Raw genomic sequence first — 19,565 nt, forward strand, 5'->3', positions numbered from 1 at the left:
CCAGTCAGCCCTGAAGGAGGAGCAGGAGGTTGGCATGCGCTGAGCCAGGAGCCTCTCCACGGGACAGTCCTTTCCCTGGCAGACAGCACTAGGTCTCCCCGCCCCCCACCCCTGGGGACCTATCTGAGGGCCCTCCTGCAGCTTCACTGGTCAGTGGTCCTGCCCCAATGTCCACACCCCTGCCTTCCCCTCCACCCCTCAGGACACCGCTGACTACGTGAAGCCAGTGACCTTCTCGGTGGAGTATTCCCTGGAGGACCCCGACCAGGGCCCCGTGCTGGATGATGGCTGGCCCACCACACTCAGAGTCTCGGTAAGTCTCTCCCGCCACGCCTTCCCGCCTCCCTCCCAGCAGATCCACAACATGCCCCGTTCCGTGGTCGCCTGGAGCTCTGACAGCACAATCCCTAGAGAGTCAGGACCAGGCCTTCTCCTGCTGGAGGCTCCTGGGTATCCCCGGCACAGGGACCACTGAGTAGGTGTGGGAGAAACAGAGTCCCAGGGCCAGAAAGGATCTGGGACCTCCATCATCCACCTCCCACGTTTACAGATGAGGACGTGGAGGTCAGAGTGGCTCAGTCACTGAGCCTGGTCTTCTGCTGGTTGAATAACTGACTGATGAACACTCTCCCAAGCCTGCCCCTAAGTATTCCAAGAAGAAATGTTCAGCCTCGACATTGACTCCGGCCTCACCCTCAACCACATTCGCTAATCCCTAACTCTGGGGCATCCCTAGTCCTGTGACGTCCAACACTCAGATGCATCCCACGTCTGCAACCTCATGTGGACCCCACTCAAAGACACTGTCAGACAGTGTCCAAACTGGGCTGGGGGAGCAGACAAGGTTTGTAAAATGCAATATCTAATGCCTGAGCCCTGAGGACTGAGAAAGCACCCTTAGAGCACACCTAAGCCATGACCTTGAGCTCCGGTCACTGAGCCAGTCTCTGAACACTGCTGAGTCCAGCTGGCAACCAGTTTCAGAATCACTCGAGTTCTTACTTGGAATTCTGCAACACCACGAAGTGACTGCAGGGGAACAGCCAGCTTCTTACCGTCCCCTCTTCTCTCACCACGTCCATCACCCTCCCAGTCCCTCCGCAGTCCTCCCCGACAAGGTCCCATCCCTGAGCTGGCAGAGCTGCTTCCTCTCCGTGAGCCAGGAGTGATGAGTGAGGGCAGTCACTCCCCCTCCACATGTGCCGAAGTCCCTGAGGCAGACTGGCCTGCGGGCCGAGCCCTGCTTGGGCCGTGATGAGCTAGGTGCCCGGTGGTGGCGAGGGTCCCAGGCCAGGAGGCAACATGAGCTCTGAGGAAGTCGATGGAGCAATCAGATGACAGCCCGGGGGACCTCCTGGTGGAGGTGGCTTTGGGCTGGACTTTAAAGAATAGACAAAATTCAGACCTGCAGTTCTGGGGAGGGTGGGCTTTTATTCCCTGGAGCACACGGTAATGGGAATGGGGAAAAGCAGAGGAAAGGAAAATGTAAAGAAAAGGTTAAAAAACAAACAAAAAAAAGCCAATAAAGAGAGTCCAGGCGTGTTATGTTACGGAGGCCTCTAAAGAGCTGCTAAGCTTCTCAAAAATCTTATTAATCTAGATTTCTAGCCCCCAGCAATCAAGAAACACGCTTCCCATCACTCACACGAAGTCTCACTTGGCATCTATTAAGTGCGTGGAGCTGTGTCCACTCGGCCACCTTGGCCTCCTGGGGAAATGGGCCGTTCCGTATCATTGAGCGTGACAGCTGCTTATCATGTCAAATTGTTCCTTTAATGACTGGATAGGGCTGCTTCTGAAGGTCATCGTATAGCTTCCAACTTCTCTGACAGCAGGCAGGGTGGGGGGCACAGGAGTGTGATCGGAGACTGGAGCCCACCAAGATGAATGAGGCGCTAGAATACGCGAAGCCCCCGAGGGCCAGCCGAGCCTGGGAACCCATCTCGGGGTTACGTGACTTCCCTCTCCCTAGCTGTCGCTGTAGTGTGTCTGCTTCCAAGTGCAAGTTCACCCTGCAGTGGCGAAGCCCCATAGACAGTGTCCACCTGGAGAGCCACAGGGCCCTCCTTTGAGAAAAGTCCCTCGCCTTAAGACACGTGTGCCTCTGCAACCTCAGCTCCTCCCCGGGGTTTGGGCGACAGGACTGCTCCAGGCTTGAATCTCCCACTGTCTGTTGAGCCTCTCACTGGGGACAGGCCACAGCACTCCCAGCTCAGCACCCACTGGCTGACATCCTCTCCACCTCTACACACAGATGAAGGGCATGACCAGCCCCCCAGACATTTGGAAAAACTCGACAACAGCCAGGACCCCTCCTGCCTCAACCTGAACACCTGAAGCACTCAGGGACTCCTCTCAGGAGTTTGGCATGGCCCAAATCCCTGTAATAACTATCCCCTGCTCATCTCTTCCTCTCCTCCATCCAAGTGTCTCTTATTATAGCAACACTAACTAACCACCTGTCATTTCCCAGACTCACTCCTGCCTCAGGACCTTTGCATAGACTCATCCTCTCTCTTGACTTCTTGCTCCCCTGGTCCCTTCAGCAAACTCAGTCATCATTTGGAACTCTGACCCATTGTCACCTCTGAAGCCTTCTCTGAACACCTACAGGCCAAAGTAGCTAATTCTCCCTTTTGCTGTTTCTATTCCTCATATATTGTTGTATTTGGTTGGTTTTTTTGCACATTTGCACTATAGTTGTTCATGCACCCGTCTTCCCCAGGAGCTGAGGGCGGAAGCTCTTTCTTCCTCATCCTGTGTCCTCAGTACCAAATGCCTTTCCCCACACGAACCACAGGATAGGTAACTACTGACCAGGCCGGCAGTGTGGGGCCTGGGGAAAGGGCACAGCAGACCCAGCCATGTCCAGTGCACAGACCGCTGCTGTGCCATGACTTTGAGGGCTGGATGCTGGGGGTCCCTCTCCAGCCCCCACAACTGGCTTTTTCTGGCCCAGGTGCCCTTCTGGAATGGCTGCAATGAGGACGAACACTGTGTCCCTGACCTCGTGCTGGATGCTCGGAGTGACCTGCCCACAGCCATGTGAGTTGCCCCCCACACACACCCTGCCCCAGCCTCGCTGCTGACCCCGGGCTCAAGGGGACCTGGACTGTTCTCTGCACACCTTTGTCACAGGCCGTGAGTGTCTTTCCAGACACTGAACTTGGGGCCTGGTTCTCACCAGGCTCTGCTTCCAACCCCTGTGTGAGCTCAGTCAAGTCCCTCCTCTGCGGGCCTCAGTCACCTGTCCTGTTAAAATGATGCTGCTGTCTACCCTAATCTCTTTAAACTTCGCAGTTTGAGCCCAAACTACAAAACAGATGGAGCATAGAATCAGGGGATTCGCTTCTGGGTACTTGTTCTCCAGCCCCCAGACTGGGCAACCCCCAGGTCCACTGGCTAAATGCCTGGACTTTCCAATCCTGCTGATGGCAAGATGCTAAGGAGACTAGTAGAAACTGAGCAGGGTGCCCACAGTCCCCTGGGGAAATGCAAACTAGCACACAAGGAAAAACATGAACAATATCGTGGCTACAATTTACATGTGTCTTGCAATAATATATGTTCAACTTTTATCCAGTTATGAGATGATTCAGTTAGAAAATGTATATGCTAGACATAATAAATAGAAATAGCACATCCAAACTTTACTGAAAGATGAAGAAGCAAATATTTTAACCATCTAGGCTGTAATCAAGATCATTTTTCCATCTATCTCTGAGTTTCCTGGCACCCAAGGCTAAAAGGGAAACATGACTAGTTAGAGATGCTACATGAGAGTGAGGTCAAACGAGGCTCTGAGCTCAGAGGAGCATGCAGCCCATCAGGGGGGATCCAGGGGTCTTTGGAGCAGGAGGTGGTCTTGAAGAGTGAGCTCTTTCCAGCCCTGCCATCCGCTTTCCTTCCTCTCCCAGTGACTCTTCCAATAGGCAGAAGCCAAGCAAGTGCCCCAGGCCCGTCCGTCCCCTGCACCAACCCTGAGCTCGGCTCCATCCTTTGGTTCCCTGCTCCACCTGTCCAATGCCTGGTGTCTTTCCCACAGGGAGTACTGCCAGAAGGTACTGAGGAAGCCTGTGCAGGACTGCTCCAAATACACCCTGTCCTTCGACACCACGGTTTTCATCATTGAGAGCACACGCCGCCGGGTGGCAGTGGAGGCCGCGCTGGAAAACCGAGGCGAGAACGCCTACAGCACGGTGCTCAACATCTCCCAGTCCGCCAACCTGCAGTTTGCCAGCTTGATCCAGAAGGTAGGACCTCAGCCACCGCCAGCCGGGCCGAGGCAAAGACGGGAAGCAGGAAGGGAGGTCGGCGGGTCCTGGCTGCACAGGAAACTCACCTGTGGAGCCTCAATGGCCTGTCTGGTCTTCTCTGGAGTCTCAATGATTTGGTCCTGGGTGAAGCCTGGCCTCAGGGCGATTCTCCGGCTAATTTCAGTGCACAGTCGGGTCTGGGGGCCTCTGGCATCAGGGCGTGCAAGCCCTGGGGTACACGGGAGGAACACCTTCAACCGTGTCCCTGGCCCTGATCTGGAGGATGCCCACCCCCCATACAGCCCACCTACAGTTCTCCTCCAGGCTTCCCCAGGGTCCATCTCACCACCTAACAAACCAGAGCCTTTCACTCCCCACTTTAAAGCTCCAGATCATTCCCGGCACTTTCACAGGATCTTGAGACTCTTCAGTGTAGCCCGTCTAAGCCACACCTGCGCTTCTCCCCGCCAACACCCCCGACCCCCCACCCACCCCGCACACCTGGTCCCACCAGCACCGCCCCTTCCCTGTGTGGCCTGCCCATGTACACTGAGCCTCCCGCACCAGGCCCTGCCAGGGGCGCCCTCTCCCCCAGGACCAGCCCCTGCTCCTGCTTGCAACCTGCCACTTGCTGCCCCCGCCCCCCCGTGACATCCGGGCACTGTGTGAACACAGCACACACTGGGCACTCTCAGAAGAAGGTGGAAACACAGTGGGCAGGGAGATTGTGTCCCCACTTTACAGAGGAGGAAACCGAGGCATGGAGTGGGCTTACAGGGCCTCTGTAGGACCGCAGAACTGGTGAGCAGTGGGGTGGACTCCTGCTCCTGAGCTGCACGCCACGGTGGGCCCAGCCTCCTGACGCGCTCTCCAGCCTGTGTCTCCTGGAGGGCCTCATGCCGCATAGCCCTCTGGCAAAGCCCTGCGTGCGCAGTGAGAAAGTCACCAGTCCCTCATGCTGCTCTGTTGAAACCCCAATGCCCCCGAGGGCAAGCACCCCGTCCTGGTACATCTGTCCCTGGAGCAGGACCAGGACTGAGTATGTGGAAGTCCCTCAGGACCTGACCCTCAGAGCACCGGGCAGGACAGACACCAGGCCTCTGTCCTCACCTCCATCTCAGAACCACTGCTTAGAGCCACCCACTCCCTCAGCGTCCACATGCTGGTCAGGGGCCTGGTCTGGGGTCAACAGTACTCCCCACCCACTGCCCAGAGGGGGGACAGGGAGCTGTCTGATGGTCTCTCAGTGCCCTCCCTGCCCAGGCATTTAGTGTCTGTCTGGAATTAGGATCCACAGGGGAATCAAGCCCCATCCCTGCACCCCCTGGCCCACCCTCCACAAGGCCAGTAACTGCCTGTCCCGACCCTGGGGAGGGAGGCATGAGTTTTGTTTCTGTGGCCCAGAAGGGCTTCTGGAAGTACACGGAGGCAAAGAGAAGAGGAAGCCATGTTCTGTGAAGGGCTTGCCCACCGTGGCGGTGGGTGTGGAAGTTCAGCTCTCCTGTCCAGTCTCCCCGCATCCAGCCAGGGAGCTCTGGTGGAGGAACAGCCCTCTCAGCAGGACATAAATGAATGTGTTAGTCTGACCTCACGCCCGGGAACACACACCAGCCTATGTATACATTCACGTGCATATAACCAGGCACACGCACTGACGTGCAGACCAACGCAGTCTGCACAGACATGTGCTGACAGCACGCATGTGCCCTGGCCATACCCACCATGAGAGCAGCGGCCAGGGAACGAGTGACTACAGCATTCTGGAACCAGACTCTGCTTTCCCATGCATTTATCACTTAATCCTGTGACAACTGCATGGTGGGTGCTGTCGTCCTCATTAGCAGATGAGCAGGAAGAGACGTGGCAAGTGAGTGCGTGGCCAAGCCCAAGCACCTGTGAGCCCCTCCCTCTGCTCCCGCTCACAGGGGACACAGTGCTGGCCCAGTGGGACCCAGCTCACACCGGCCAGACGGTCTGGGGGTGCTTCCCCCTTGGCCTTGACCACCCTTTGCTCACTGGCCAACAGCCAAGAAGTGACCCACTATTCAGAGTCCCAGAGGAGACAGTGCAGGGGGGACTTTGTCGCAGGTGGAACCGCTGCCTCTCCCCAGTGCCTGCCCATCTGCTGGCCCCAGGGTTGCTCCTTAGCCTGTGGACCAAGTCCTGAGGCTGCACAGAGCCTCGGACAAAAGCCTCACGCCCCACCCACCCCCAGGTGTCAATCCGCAGCCCGCTCACTGTTTTTCTGAGTTGTAAAGATGTAAGGCCACAAAACCTCATTTCATGACTCTAAGAGACCCTTTCTGGTCCTGATGGAAAGCTCACAGTCACTCCATGGGTCACCGAGCTAGAAGGCAGCAGGATCAGCAAAGCACACAGAGCGGCCTCCCCTAAAGGTGGCCAAAGCAGAGTCTTCAAGTTGGCTGCAAGCCCCACCCACACAGTGGTCCAGCAGGCTGGCCTAGGTGCTTCCTGTCTCTGGGCCTCTGTGTCCTGCCTGCAGTGGGACATCCAGCTCATACAGAGGGAGGGCAAAAGTGCCCCTGAGCACCTGCCCATCTCGGCACCTGGCCACCAAGCACAGCTGGCTCTTGCATCCTACACTGGGCCATGAACCAAGCTGCACCCTGGCCTTGGAGACCTGGATGCAGTGGTCAGAGGCCTGTGCCCCAGGCTTCAGGTGGGCGGTGGTCTCTCGGGTGGTCAGGAGGCAGCGCAGGTGGCTGCGCACCTTGGGCCCTGCCTAACTTCTGCCTTGGTGCGCCCCCGCCCCCCAGGACGAGTCCGAGAGCAGCATCGAGTGCGTGAATGAGGAGAGGAGACTGCACAAGAAAGTCTGCAACGTCAGCTACCCCTTCTTCAAGGCCAAGGCCAAGGTTGAGGCTGGGGCAGGCCGGAGGAGTCTGGGGGAGGCACAGAGAGCCAGGGAGGGAACCAGAGTGGAACTGGCAGGTGGGAGGTCTGCAGGGGCTCCCAACTATTTTAGTGGATTAAGGTCAGATGTGGCAAGGCCACAGTCAGGACCCCACCCCCAGGGAAGGGCAAGGAGAGTTCCAGGACCCGGTCAGCAGTGTGGCCCTGGGCTGCTGGACCGGGAGCAGGTGCCCTGGCAGCCTCTGACACCATTCTGTGTGGTCATGGCTGCTCCCCTCCCCCACCTCCAAGGCCCTCCTTTCCCTGAAAATCATGCTGAGGGTCTGAGGCAGGACAGGCCGCCTTTTAATTGGCTTTCATTAAAAACAAAGAGGAAGAGGAGGGAGGACCCTGCCCCAGCCAGCGGAAAACCCAGTTCAGGAGGATCCCAGGCCCCAGGCGCAGCAGTCCTTCTTCCCCAGCCCACTCCCAGCCAGCCTGGCCCTCGGCTGGGCGAGACACAGGCAGGGGCTGTGGGGTGGGCCAGGCCTGGACCCGCTATGCCGAGGCTCAGGCCCTGCTCCCGTGCAGGTGGCTTTCCGTCTGGATTTCGAATTCAGCAAGTCCATCTTCCTGCACCACCTGGAGATCCAGCTCAGCTCAGGCAGGTCAGGGCCCAGCCTGCTCCCTCTCCTCCCAGCTTGCCCCTCCCAGGCCGGCTCCCTATCTGGCCCCTAGAACTCCCCTCTCCACACTGAATCCCACCAAGCCCTGCCCCAACCTGGGGAAGCCATGGGTGGGGCGAGGGTGGGCCGGCTGCCGCCCCTGTGCACAGCCTCTCTTCGTTCTTGGGAGGTTTGGATGTGGGTGGGAATGCTGGTCCCTGGCCTGCAGTTCTGCCCAAGAGCAGTGGCCCATACCTGGAATCCCAGCACTCAGGAAGCAAGGCAAGAGGATTGCAAATTCAAGGCCAACCTCCAGAATTTAGCAAGACCCCCTAGGGTCTCAAAATCAAATAAGAAGGTTGGGGATGTAGATCAGTTGTAGAGTGCCCCTGGGTTCAAACCCCAGTACAAAAACTAAAAACTAAAACAAAACAAACAACAACAACAACAACAAAAAAAACTATAGTTCTAAAGCACTGTACATTATGTCATTCCTCACAGAAGTCCCTTAATCTCAACAAAGCAGAAGCTATTCCCCACCACACCCTCCAAATTATAATTAAGAGAGGCTCAGAGAGGTTGAGTGGATTTCCCAACAACACATAGCATGTAGCTGCCTCTTTCCCTTTGAAATTTGTTTCATTTTTAAGAGAACTCTTCTTACTCTGTATGGGTCTGTTTGCCGTCCAGGCCTCCCTGAGGTGGCCTGCTATAGGTTGACACCATGAATCCCCCAGTGACAGTAGTAAACTGTGTCAGGAGGGAGGCAGGAATTCTGTGCACTCTGGAGCCTCAGAAATAGCCAAGATCCTTAGCTGAGAAATAAGTACTGGGCCACCCAAGCCCCAGTGCTCCAGCAGGCATGCACACACTCGCACACACACAGGCCAGGGCGTGGGGACTGGGCGGCCCCACCAGCCCACCAGCATGTTCTCGTCTCCTGCTGGCTTTGCCCGCCCCGTGTGGCAGTTTGCCAGACCTTGGGACCCCCAGGCCTCCTCGGCCTCTTCCCTCTCTCCTCCTGAGGGAGTGGAGGGAGGCAGGGCAGAGTGTCTGCGTGTCAGGGGCTTAACTAGACCCCCAGCCCGGGGCCGGACTTGCACAGAAGAAAAGCAGCGCTCAGGACAAGTGGGGCCAGATGTTGATGCCCTGCATCTGCCCTGGTAGCAGATGATGCTAGGCTGTTGGGGACATGGTGGCCCAGCTCCCTCCACGTGACTCTGAGCAGCACCTGCACCCTGCACCAGGCATTGGGGATCAGGGACCAACTCCACGTGAACCCCACTATCCTTCCTGCCCGCAGCCCTGAGCAGTAGTGGGCAGTTCCACTAAAAGGAGGCCTGCAGGCAGGGGCCAGCCCCACACAGCCCCCACCCCAACTCCGGCCCAGGGTCCTCCCCAACTCCATACCTGTGCATCCCTTGGGAGGCGTCGGGGAAGGCTGGCCTCCACATGCTGGTTTCCCTGGCCTTTCTCCCTGGGAAGGAGCCGGCCCCCTCCTGAGCCTGGCCTGGTGCACATCCCCTGGGTAAGCCATTCATGTCCCCCTGGGTCTGCCTCAGGTCCCTCCTGCTGTGGGGAGGCAGGGACCCGGCAGAGCAGGGTGGAGGGCGGGCTCCTCCTGACCTGAGTGTCCCCATAGTGACAGTGATGAGCAGGACAGCACCAAGGAAGACAACGCGGCCCTGATGCGCCTCCACCTCAAGTACGAGGCCGACGTCCTCTTCACCAGGTGGGCCATGTCCCCACCCCAGGGGGCACTTCTGGGCCCCAGTACCAAGGGACACGGGCAACAAAGAGCCAAGTGTGTCCCTGGTGGGTCGGGAAGTACAGCCCCTCATCAATGGTGGGAGGGGTGTCCGGTGAGAGGAAGGAGGAGTGTCAGGCCTGGCCCCCTCCCCAGAGCTCCCAGCAGGCGCAGGGTGGTGGGCAGCGAGGCTCCCCAGCACAGGCCCTGTCGGGTGGGTGCCCTGTCTGTAGGGAAGCTAAAAACAGAATTTTAAAGCCCAACTAAAAGTCTGCTTTTATCATTACCAAAGTAATTTTAAGCAATGCCACTGAGGAAGGACCCCCCACACACAGGCCACACTGTCCCCACCCACCTTGCTACCCACTAGCCCATCTGGCAGACAGAGAAGACAGGACACAGCACCCTCAGGGCGGAAGGGGGACTTCCAGCCCCAGAGAGGGCACACAGTGGGCAGGGTGGTGCTCACCAGAGGCCACGGCCCCAGGTGGAGAAGCGGGGCAGAGATGGCAGGTACCAACTCTCTGAGTGGTGCCCACCGAGGCCACAGCTAGCTGAACCTCAGGACCCTTCTCAAGGCAGCATTCCAGGGGACAGAAGCGGAAATGTGGACGGGTGTGGTGGTACACACCTGTAATCCAGCAGCTCAGGAGGCTGAGGCAGGAGGATCGCAAGTTCAAAGCCAGCCTCAGCAACTTAGCAAGGCCCTAAGCAACTCAGTGAGACCCTGTCTCTAAAGAAATTACAAAAAAGGGCTGGGGATGTGACTCAGTGGTTAAGCACCCCTGGGTACAATCTCTAGTATCAATAAAAAAAGAGGAAATGCAGCTTTTGTGGTCTGGGGGAGGCAGCACAGGCCCACACCCTCTCCATTCCTTTGTCCATCAAGCCAACACAAGCTGCTCTTGGTGGCCCTTCCTGTCTCTGCAGGAGCAGCAGCCTGAGCCACTATGAGGTCAAGGCCAACAGCTCACTGGACAGCTATGATGGTACCGGGCCTCCTTTCCACTGTGTTTTCAAGGTAAGGCTGGGGGACGCCCCGTGGAGAGTGAAGGGCAGGAGCTCAGGACCCCCAACCCCCCATGCATGGGGGAGGGGAGGAATCTGGAATCATCACTAATGGCTGGAGCCCAGCCTGAGCCCTGCCACCTACTCATGGCATGACTTTTGGCAAGTTACTTCCCCTCTCTGGGCTTCTCAGTCTTCATCTAAAAAGCATTCAGGCTGGTGGGGGCGGGGCAGGGGGCATGAGTGAGATGAACTGTGTCTGCCCGAGATTTTTTAAAATTTTTTTTAAAAAAGCAATGGTTTAAGCACATCAGGACTGATGCCCTCCCATAAAAGAAGTCCAGAGTCACGACTTCACAAAGTCATCCAGGATTGGGTTTTTGTCCCGCCACCCTTAGCATGAGATACCAGCCTTAAATTCACCTTGTGGTACAAAATGGCTGCAATTGCAGTCAAATGGTTCTCATTCCAGGCAGCAGGAAGAAAGAAAGGGAAAGAGCACGCCCCCTCCCTATTAAAAAACTTCCCTGGCGGGGTTCCCCACACTCCAGTGTGTCTCCTTGTGCAGAATATTATGATCTAGCTGAGAGGGAGCTGGGCAGAAGCAGCTTAGCGGCCTCTGCTACAGTGTCTCCAATCTTCCTTGCCCTGAAATGAGTCTGTCAACTCCTCCTTCAACGGTGCAGGAGCTGGGGGCAGCTGACAGCGGGAAATGGGGCTGCAGACACCCTGAACTCTGCCTGGCTTGCCCAGGAGAAGATCAGTGACTTGCCCAGGGCCACACAGCTCCTCCTTGGGGTTGTACTCCCCGTCTCTCTGATTCCGAAGCCTTGCCTGTAACCACTGCTGCTCGGGCCCTGGATGTGTTGGGGCCAGGATGTCAACTATCACATGCTCATGTTTATATCCTGCCTTGATCAGCAGTTATGTCTCTTAATACAGTAATGGCTGTCACGTCTCCATTCCTGCCTTAACAAAATCCCCTGAGCCACGAGGGGTTGCGACTGGAAGGGGTCCCTCTCTCAGCCCCAGGGGCCTGGCCCCGTCAGCCCTCCTGCACTGTGGTCCTCACAGCCCTGCCACCCTCTGGCCGAGCTCTGCAGCTTCCACAGTGAAAACGCCCAGGCAGTGGTACTGCCCCAGATGGGCTGGGGGCAGCCCGGGCTGCTGGCCCTGTGGGCCTCTCCTCCCCTCCCTCAACTGCTGCTGCTTCTGCCACAGATTCAGAACCTGGGCCTTTTCCCCATCCATGGGGTGATGATGAAGATCACTGTTCCCGTCGCCACCAGGGGTGGCAACCGTCTGCTGATGCTGAGGGACTTTCTCACTGACCAGGTACCACACACTCTGGGAGCTGGCTCAGGGGGAGGGGGTCAGAAGGAGGTGGACATAGTCCCTAGGCATGTCCCCATGTCCCCAGACCTCAGCTCCTTCTCCCGGGACCAGGGCAGCTGGGCCTTCCCTGGGCAGAAGAGAAAGGAAGCATCCTGGGAGACTGGGTCTGGCAGAGTGGCCGCGAGGCTCAGGGGGTGCGTGTGCGCATGTGTACCCGTGTCCTCCGCGCAGGTGAACACGTCCTGCAACGTCTGGGGGAACAGCACCGAGTATCGGCCAGTCCCGATGGAGGAAGACTTGAGTCATACCTCACAACTGGTGAGTGGCCCCAAACCAAGAGCCAGGGGGCTGGGGGGCTGGGCTAGAGGAGTGCCACCCTGCTCCAGGGGCGTTTTGTTCCTGAGCACCTGACTCACATGTTCAATTGTCAGCACCAAAAAAAAAAAAAAAAAAAAACTTGATAGAGACCAGAGGGGTTAGGAGAACAAGGAACAAGTGCGGAACATGTCGTCTGGCAGTTGGAGAAACTGTCTGAACACCAGCCACAGCCTGTGGAGCCTTTTAGGGCTGCTTCTCACACTCTTCCATGCTTGCCTGATAGAAAGAGACTCTGCAGGATGCACACCAAATCCACAGCAGTAATCGTTCTTGGCAGATGGGGAGGGCTGAACTTGAGGGTAGTCGTCATCGGAGAAACCTGTCTCCTGTGTAAAGTATTCAGCATACAAATGTAAATAAAATGCAATACATTTAAAAAGAGTTCATTGAAGGCTGGGGCTATAGCTCAGTTGGTAGAATGCTTGCCTCACATGCACAAGGCCCTGGGTTCAATCCCCAGCATCACACACACACACACACACACACACACACACACACACACACACACGATCCAGGAAGTTCCCCAGGAGTTTTTATCATGAACAGAACTTGGATTTCCTAAAATACTATTTTTGTACCTGTTGCATTGATCAGATTGTTTTTCTTTGAATCTGTTTATATGGCAAAGGTATTTATAGATTCCTTAATGTTCAAAATTCTGTTCCCGGAACACACCCAGTCTGGTCACCGTGCATGACTTCAGAGGAGCATCAGATATGCCAACCCCAGTATGTCTTCCGGGGAGCCTGGACCCCAGCCTCTGTGCCCCACACCCACTCCTCTGCCTCGTCCTCACCCAGAAGCGAAGCCCCTGTTGGTGGAACTGCATGGTGGCCCAAGCCCCTGGTGGCATGCCAGGTCACAGCCAGCCAGCTGCCTCCCCTGCTCCCTGTAGCCTTGCTGCTCCCACCAGACCCATCTTCTCTTTCAGAATCACAGCAACTCCGACGTGGTCTCCATCAACTGCAACGTGAGGCTGGCCCCCAATCAGGAAATCAACTTCCATCTGCTGGGGAACCTCTGGTTGAGGTCCCTCAAAGCAGTGAGTGGGCCTCTGGGCGAGGCTGCAGGGAAGGGAGGGAAGGGGCGGTGGTTGGCAGGTCTCCCACCCAGGGCTGCCCAGGAGGGGCAGGACAGAAGCTTCTGAACCAGCCCTGACTAGGCCTCTGCCTATGACTACAGCTCAAGTACAGGTCGGTGAAGATCATAATCAACGCAGCCTTGCAAAGGCAGTTCCACAGTCCCTTCATCTTCCGTGAGGAGGACCCCAGCCGCCAGGTGAGCCCCTGGGAACCCAGCAGACCTGGACTTGGGCCCCCCAGGCTTGGAAAGGGCTGTCGTGCCCTAGGTTCTCCTAAGAGAAAGATGGGCAGGCTAAGCAGAGAAAAAAAAGGCAATGGGAATAATCCTTCAGGCAGGGTGGGGAGGGACAGAAGTGGGCAGGTGCCCAGTGCCTCTCCTCTCCAGCTGCCGGCACCTCAGTTCTAATGATCTGCGAGCAGCCTGGGTGTCTGGGTGTCAGGAGCCTTGTGTGAACTGCAGTTGTAAAGACCAAGAGATGCAAGACGTCTCAGTACTTGGGTTCTTAAAAAAAAAAAAAAAAAAAGATAAAATCAGATTGTTACAAATCACACTGGCTTCAGTCAGGGTCCAGGAAAGGGGCAAGGTCACTGAGATAGAGCCTCTCTGGGACTGGGAAAGTTGGGACTGCCTACTCTGCAGAAACAGATGGGGCAGCCAGGCGTGGGACTCTGCTGCCCTCCACTGGCCACATCCCAGAATCACCAGCCTGGGCTCTGGGCAAGAGTCCCCAGACACAGGAGGAGTAAACTCCACCCTGCCCCAGGAGCCAGGGACCTGCAGGACAGGCAAGGTCTGGAGGCCAGTCCTTAACAGAGGAGGCCAACGGACATCAGCCCCAATCAGAGTGGGGCACAGCAGGCCGCGGGGCAGCAGGGCCAAGCCGAGAAGCCATGAGGAGTGGGGACCCACCCAAAGGCACAGTGGGGAGCTGTGGAAGGCCAGGCCCCCCAGGGCAGGGCCACAACAGCACCTCAGCTCTGGCCTCAGGCATGCTGTCACTGCCAGGCTTTCCTCCCCAGGGAGCCAGCACCCACCCAGCCTCTCCCTGTTCTTCATCCATCTGGCCTGTGTTGGGTGCCCCTTCTACAGCTCCCGCCAGGCAGAGGATAGAGGTGAATTAGGCAGACAAGAGCACAGTGACCACCAAGTGTGGGACAATGTGGGGAAGCTCGGGCATTGGAGGAAGTATCAGGGCCAGGAATGTCCTGGGGATGGTCCCTTTGAACTGATTCCTGAAAGATGTTAGAATTTTCCAGGCATCCGAGAGAGAGGAGGTATGGCAAGCCCCCTTCCCACACAGACACACCACCCCTCTCACATCATGGCTCTGTTAGGGGACCTCTTCCATCCCCCAGCCTTCTAAAAAAATTCCCTCTTAGACTCTCTAGACACCTCACTTCTCTTGTAGAAATCCAGCAACCTCCAAATTGAACACCAATACCACTAGACCCAAGGCAGGTGGGGAGGTAGAACAAGGTCCCAGCCTGCAGGGACAGAAAAAGATCTTACAAGGGACCGACCATATACAGAGCCCGAGTATGGGCCCAGCACCATGGCAGACATCACAGCATCTGACTCACTCCTCACCACCCCATGAGGCCTGCCCCACACCCTACTTTTCAGACACAGAAACTGAAGCTGCAAGTTCAGGAAGAGGAGCAAGGCTGCCTCAGGCTGACTAGGGAGTCAGTGGCCGGGGAGGGCTGTCCCAGGCTGTTGCAGGTGAACCCCCCGCGGGTTTCCTGAGCTCCTACCATGTTCCAGCCCCTGTCCCAGGCATTGAGTGGGGATGCCTTGCAGGCAGAGGGCACAGCAGTGGTGTAGCTCCACAGGGGCACATGGGCTGTCAGAAGCCAAGTGGCAGGTGGGGGGCTGGCGTGGCGCTGCAGACAAGGCCTGCGAGATGGTGGGGCCAGGGAGTGGGAGCCTAAGGGCCAGCACAAGGCCTTCCTCCCTCCGTCTGAGTGACAGGGGACTCTGAGCAGAAGCTAAGTCTCCTTTCTGATTGAAAGCATCCCCCTGGCCGTTGTGCTGAGCATGGGCAGAGCAGGGGGGCAATTAGGTCACCATTGCAGACTCCAGGGAGAGACCGGCTCAGACCCAGGGGCAGCCGGGGAGATGGGGAAGGGCAGCCACGTTCAGGGTGTTTCTAAGGAAATCCTGCTGAGGGAGTCATGTGGGTGTGAAAGTGAGCTCCACCAGGAGGAGAGGTCTGTGGCCTGAGGGTAGCAAGAGAGGGACAATGCTGCCATTGGCTTGGTGAGACAGATGCCAAAGGAACAGGTCTGGGGTGAACAGCAGGGTCAGGAGCTGGGTCGGGGGCCTGTGGAAGCTGCCAGGTGTGCCAAGGAGACTGATGGACACGTCAGGGACTCAGTGGAGGGGCCAGGCAGAAGATGGAAATGTGAACGTGTCACCAGTTACAGTGAAAGCCAGTGAGTCCCAGGGTTGCTCTGTGATTTCCACGGCCCTGGCCAACTTTTGCCTTGGGGGCCCTTCCTCCACTAAAACATTAATAAACAAATAAATTCTTACTTTTCAACTTGTTGGTATGAAAAGAATGAATATAATTCAAGTTAAATTGTCTTTAATTCTAATTGTTTTTAATTCTAATTTTTAAGGCAAGTAAAAATTTCCCGGGCCCCTAAAAGTGTTGTGGGCCCCCACCCTGCCTATGACGCCCCAGAAGGCAGCCCTGGGTCCCCTGGGGAGTGACCACAGGAAAGGAGGAGATATGGCATGGGGCAACCCTGGGATGTTTAGCAGACAGGGAGGAAGCAGCAGAGAGGATGGAAAAGGAGCAGCCCAAGTGGCAGAATCCAGGGAGAGTGGGTGGCCAAAGCGGGAGAAGCAGAAAGCGACCCCCCGAGGTAGCCTGCCATGGGCCACCTAATGCTGGTGCCCACTGGGTCGGGGCTGGTGGCTGCCAGCCATGCCTGCCATCCCTCCAGCACCTCCCTGAGGAAGGGATACAGTCCCCTCCAGGTGTCTGCTGACGCCTGCCCTGCCCAGGGCTGCCACTCAGTCCCGGAGTGGTGACACTGTGGACCTGGCTCCCCCTCCCTCGCAGGTCACGTTTGAGATCTCCAAGCAAGAGGACTCCCAGGTCCCCATCTGGATCATCGTGGGCAGCACGCTGGGGGGCCTCCTGCTGTTGGCCCTGCTCGTCCTGGCACTCTGGAAGGTGAGACCTGCAGGGCAGGGACACAGGAGCATCCTGGCCCCGGGGGCCCAGGCCTGGGGCTCTCAGTCTGGGCCCTGTGGTCACTGCCATGGGCTCCTCTCCATGAGAGCTGACAGCCACGGGCCTCCTCCTACAGCTTGCCTGTGGCCATAGCGCCCAGATCCTCCCCACAGCAGCCACACTGCTTAAGGCCAGCAGAGGGCACCCAGACTGTGGCTGTAACCCTTGATTGCATAGGACCCTTTGAGAAGCTGATAAAAACTGGGGTTCCTCTTATCAGGAAAAAAAATTAAAAAGCAAGTTCACAACTGCACAGGATTCCAACAGTGTAGGCTGTTAACAAACTCACCAAACCCTTCTCCACTTCTGAACTTCTGGTTAAGAACCCCAGTCTCAACCTCCTCTTGTTACTATTGATAAAGTGAGGAGGCCCAGAGGGGGATATTAACCAGGGCAGAGTCACCCAGGAAGATGGTGAGAGCCAGCATGACTTCTTGCATCCTGCTCATCCACGTTGCTCTAGTCCACAGAGCCATTCTGGTGGTGAGGGTGCTGAGTGAGCTGGGGTATTCAGGGAAGCCCTGAGAGGAGACCCCACAAGGGCTGGGGGAGGGGCGGCAGGAGAGACAGGCCTTGTCCACCCTGAGACTTCTCCCTTTGCCTCACCACAGCTTGGCTTCTTTAAAAGTGCCAAGCGCAAGAGGGAGCCTGGCATGGACCCCAGCCCCAAAGTGATGGAGTGAGGCTCCAGAGGAGGCTTCAAATTGCCGGGGGGCCAGATTCCAGTGCAGGGCTGTGCAAGCCCAGGCCTGTGGCTCACCGAGCGGAGCAGAGAGGACGCCAGCTGGCTTTGTACTTGACCTCGTCTCCCAAGCGAAGGCGCCCACTCCTGGGATGGAACTCAAGTGGTGCTAAGAGGAATCGCCCCGTGGGAGGCGGAGACACCTCCAGTTCTGATCCCTGGGATTTGAAGGAAGCCTCCGAGGCCCACCCGAGGCTTCCCCCGGGCTCCATGGAGGATTTGCCGCCCCAGCCATCATGGTGCTAGGAACTTGAAATCATGCCCACTGAGAGACCCACGGAGGAAGACTGTAAATACAGCCACTCTGTCCCCGACCCAGGCCTCTACTTCCCAAAGGACCCCACAGCACAGCAGACCTGAACGCCAAGAGGCCCTGCCACCCCTCACCCAAGCCCTGGCTCCGAAGTCACACTATCCTCTGCCCCACAGACAGGCCCCCAAACTCTCCATGAATGAACCTGAACCCCAAAGCATGAAGATGGCAGCGGCAGGCCAGGGATAAAGAAAGATGCTTGGGTGAGGAAACTGAACCAGACGAGCAGGAGGGACTCAGTATGCTGGGTGACATCAGCCACTTGTGTGCATCGCTGTGCCACCCAGCTGCCGGTGGGTGGCTCTCAGCCTCCTGCCCTCCTGGCTGCCTCTGCCCAGCTGCTTTTGTTCCTAGGTACCTCACAGGAAGTGTGCGGATGGCGCAATCCCCTGGGCTCCTCGTTCCCACTTGTCTTCCAGCTGCAGCTGCAGCCCAGTAGTGGGGGAAGGGTAGGGCACCCCTCCCTGCATCACCCCTACACACACACACACACACACACACACACACACACACACACACACACGCTCACTCACAACTTCCCACCCCTCCCGTCTCCCACCACTGCCCGGGAGAAGGGTTCGGCTGGGCTGTGGAGGGGTCCTCTCTGGAATGCACTGAATAAAGCTCGTGCAAGGACCCTCAGGGCTTGTACAGCTTTGGTGGCAAACATCTTGCCCACCGACCCACTGAACCAGTGTCAGACCAACGATGGCACCCCAAGGACAAGGGGCATGCCGGGTGCCCAGCAGAGTAATTTATGCCTTAAACTTTTTCAAGGTAGAAATAAAACAGGGATACATCAAAGGCACCTGCTCCCTTGTGCATAGTGCAACCTTGACTGTCAATATTTTTAAGAAATTAAAAGTGTTTAGAAACAACTGAGGCACTGACATTGCGCTCTGCGGCAGTGTGTCCAGGTGAGCCACAGCTGCTTTAACAAGGAGGGAGATGGCTCCCTGCTGCCCTCACATGGTGCTAAGTGTGGGAATGGTCTTTCCCACTGCAGGCTCCCTGCAGCATGCCTTCCATGGGGCCACCTGGCCCCTCTCTGCATGACAGCTCCACAGTGAGGCACTGCCAGGGATCCTTCCTCTGTCCCAAGATCACCCGTTCCATCTTTGGCCAGGGTGGATGATTAGAACCCACAAGTTTCAATGTAGTGCCAACCCCTTAGTCCCAGCTCTCCTCCTGGGGCTCCCAGCCCTCTCCAGCCTGGGGTTCCAGCAGTGACCCTCCCACAGCCCAACCCTGTTTTCTCACACACAGGCTGCTCTTAAACCAAGGTGTCTCCATTCTATTCTTGCATCATTCACTCCTTGGAATCCCAACAAACAGAACCTTAGAAATTACTTCCTCATTACTGAGGACACTCAGAACCAGAGAAGAGACACCCTAGGTTCCAGAGCAGAAGCAAGGTGGAATCTGGGAGGGCTATCTGCCTGGCCACTCACCCTAGTCCAGCCTCAGAGGGCCAGATGAGCAACAAGTGGTGAAAATACAACCTGAATAGCAAACCCCATTTTTCCTTCCAGAATAAAAAAAACATTAAATCATACTCCCTGTCACTCATCACTCTTATGGGGTAACCTGACAAAAAGGAACTGATGAACCCACACTCAAGAGTCCCATTTGATTTAGCAGCGGGTTTTCTTTCAGACATCATGTGCGACCACACTGCAGGCCAAACAAAACGTACTCTGCAAGTCAGCTGCAGCCCAAAGGCCATCTCCCTCCATACTTCCCAGGCCTCACGACAGCCAGATGGCCAAAGGCTGCAGGGCCTGGGAGGCTTGCACCTTGAAGGCCTTTAGCCCTGCACTGCGGCTCCTTTTTCTCCTTTCTCTTATCAGTTCTCCCTCTCTACACCTATTCACTCTGACATAGAAATGTCCAAGACTGTCCCTGGGATTGCCTGGCAGGGCAGGCAAAGATGTGTAAGAA

The 19,565-nt window shown here is 56.8% G+C and overlaps 1 protein-coding gene across 1 annotated transcript in view; it reads left to right on the forward strand.

Annotated features, from left to right (window-relative positions):
• The window catches only part of Itga11 (integrin subunit alpha 11), a 114,662-nt gene extending 95,483 nt beyond the window's left edge, over positions 1-19,179 (forward strand). Inside the window, exons 18-30 of the mRNA XM_005316733.5 lie at positions 203-313; positions 2,960-3,045; positions 4,046-4,253; positions 7,034-7,132; positions 7,701-7,777; positions 9,417-9,506; positions 10,452-10,542; positions 11,751-11,864; positions 12,096-12,182; positions 13,174-13,284; positions 13,425-13,520; positions 16,396-16,509; positions 17,181-19,179. Of these exons, the coding sequence (XP_005316790.2) occupies positions 203-313; positions 2,960-3,045; positions 4,046-4,253; positions 7,034-7,132; positions 7,701-7,777; positions 9,417-9,506; positions 10,452-10,542; positions 11,751-11,864; positions 12,096-12,182; positions 13,174-13,284; positions 13,425-13,520; positions 16,396-16,509; positions 17,181-17,252 (1,356 nt within the window). The 3' untranslated portion in view covers positions 17,253-19,179. The remainder of the gene's footprint in view (positions 1-202; positions 314-2,959; positions 3,046-4,045; positions 4,254-7,033; positions 7,133-7,700; positions 7,778-9,416; positions 9,507-10,451; positions 10,543-11,750; positions 11,865-12,095; positions 12,183-13,173; positions 13,285-13,424; positions 13,521-16,395; positions 16,510-17,180) is intronic.
• Positions 19,180-19,565: the final 386 nt, after the last annotated feature.

The sequence above is a fragment of the Ictidomys tridecemlineatus genome, chromosome 5 (assembly GCF_052094955.1).
Source record: "Ictidomys tridecemlineatus isolate mIctTri1 chromosome 5, mIctTri1.hap1, whole genome shotgun sequence".
NCBI lineage: Eukaryota > Metazoa > Chordata > Mammalia > Rodentia > Sciuridae > Ictidomys > Ictidomys tridecemlineatus.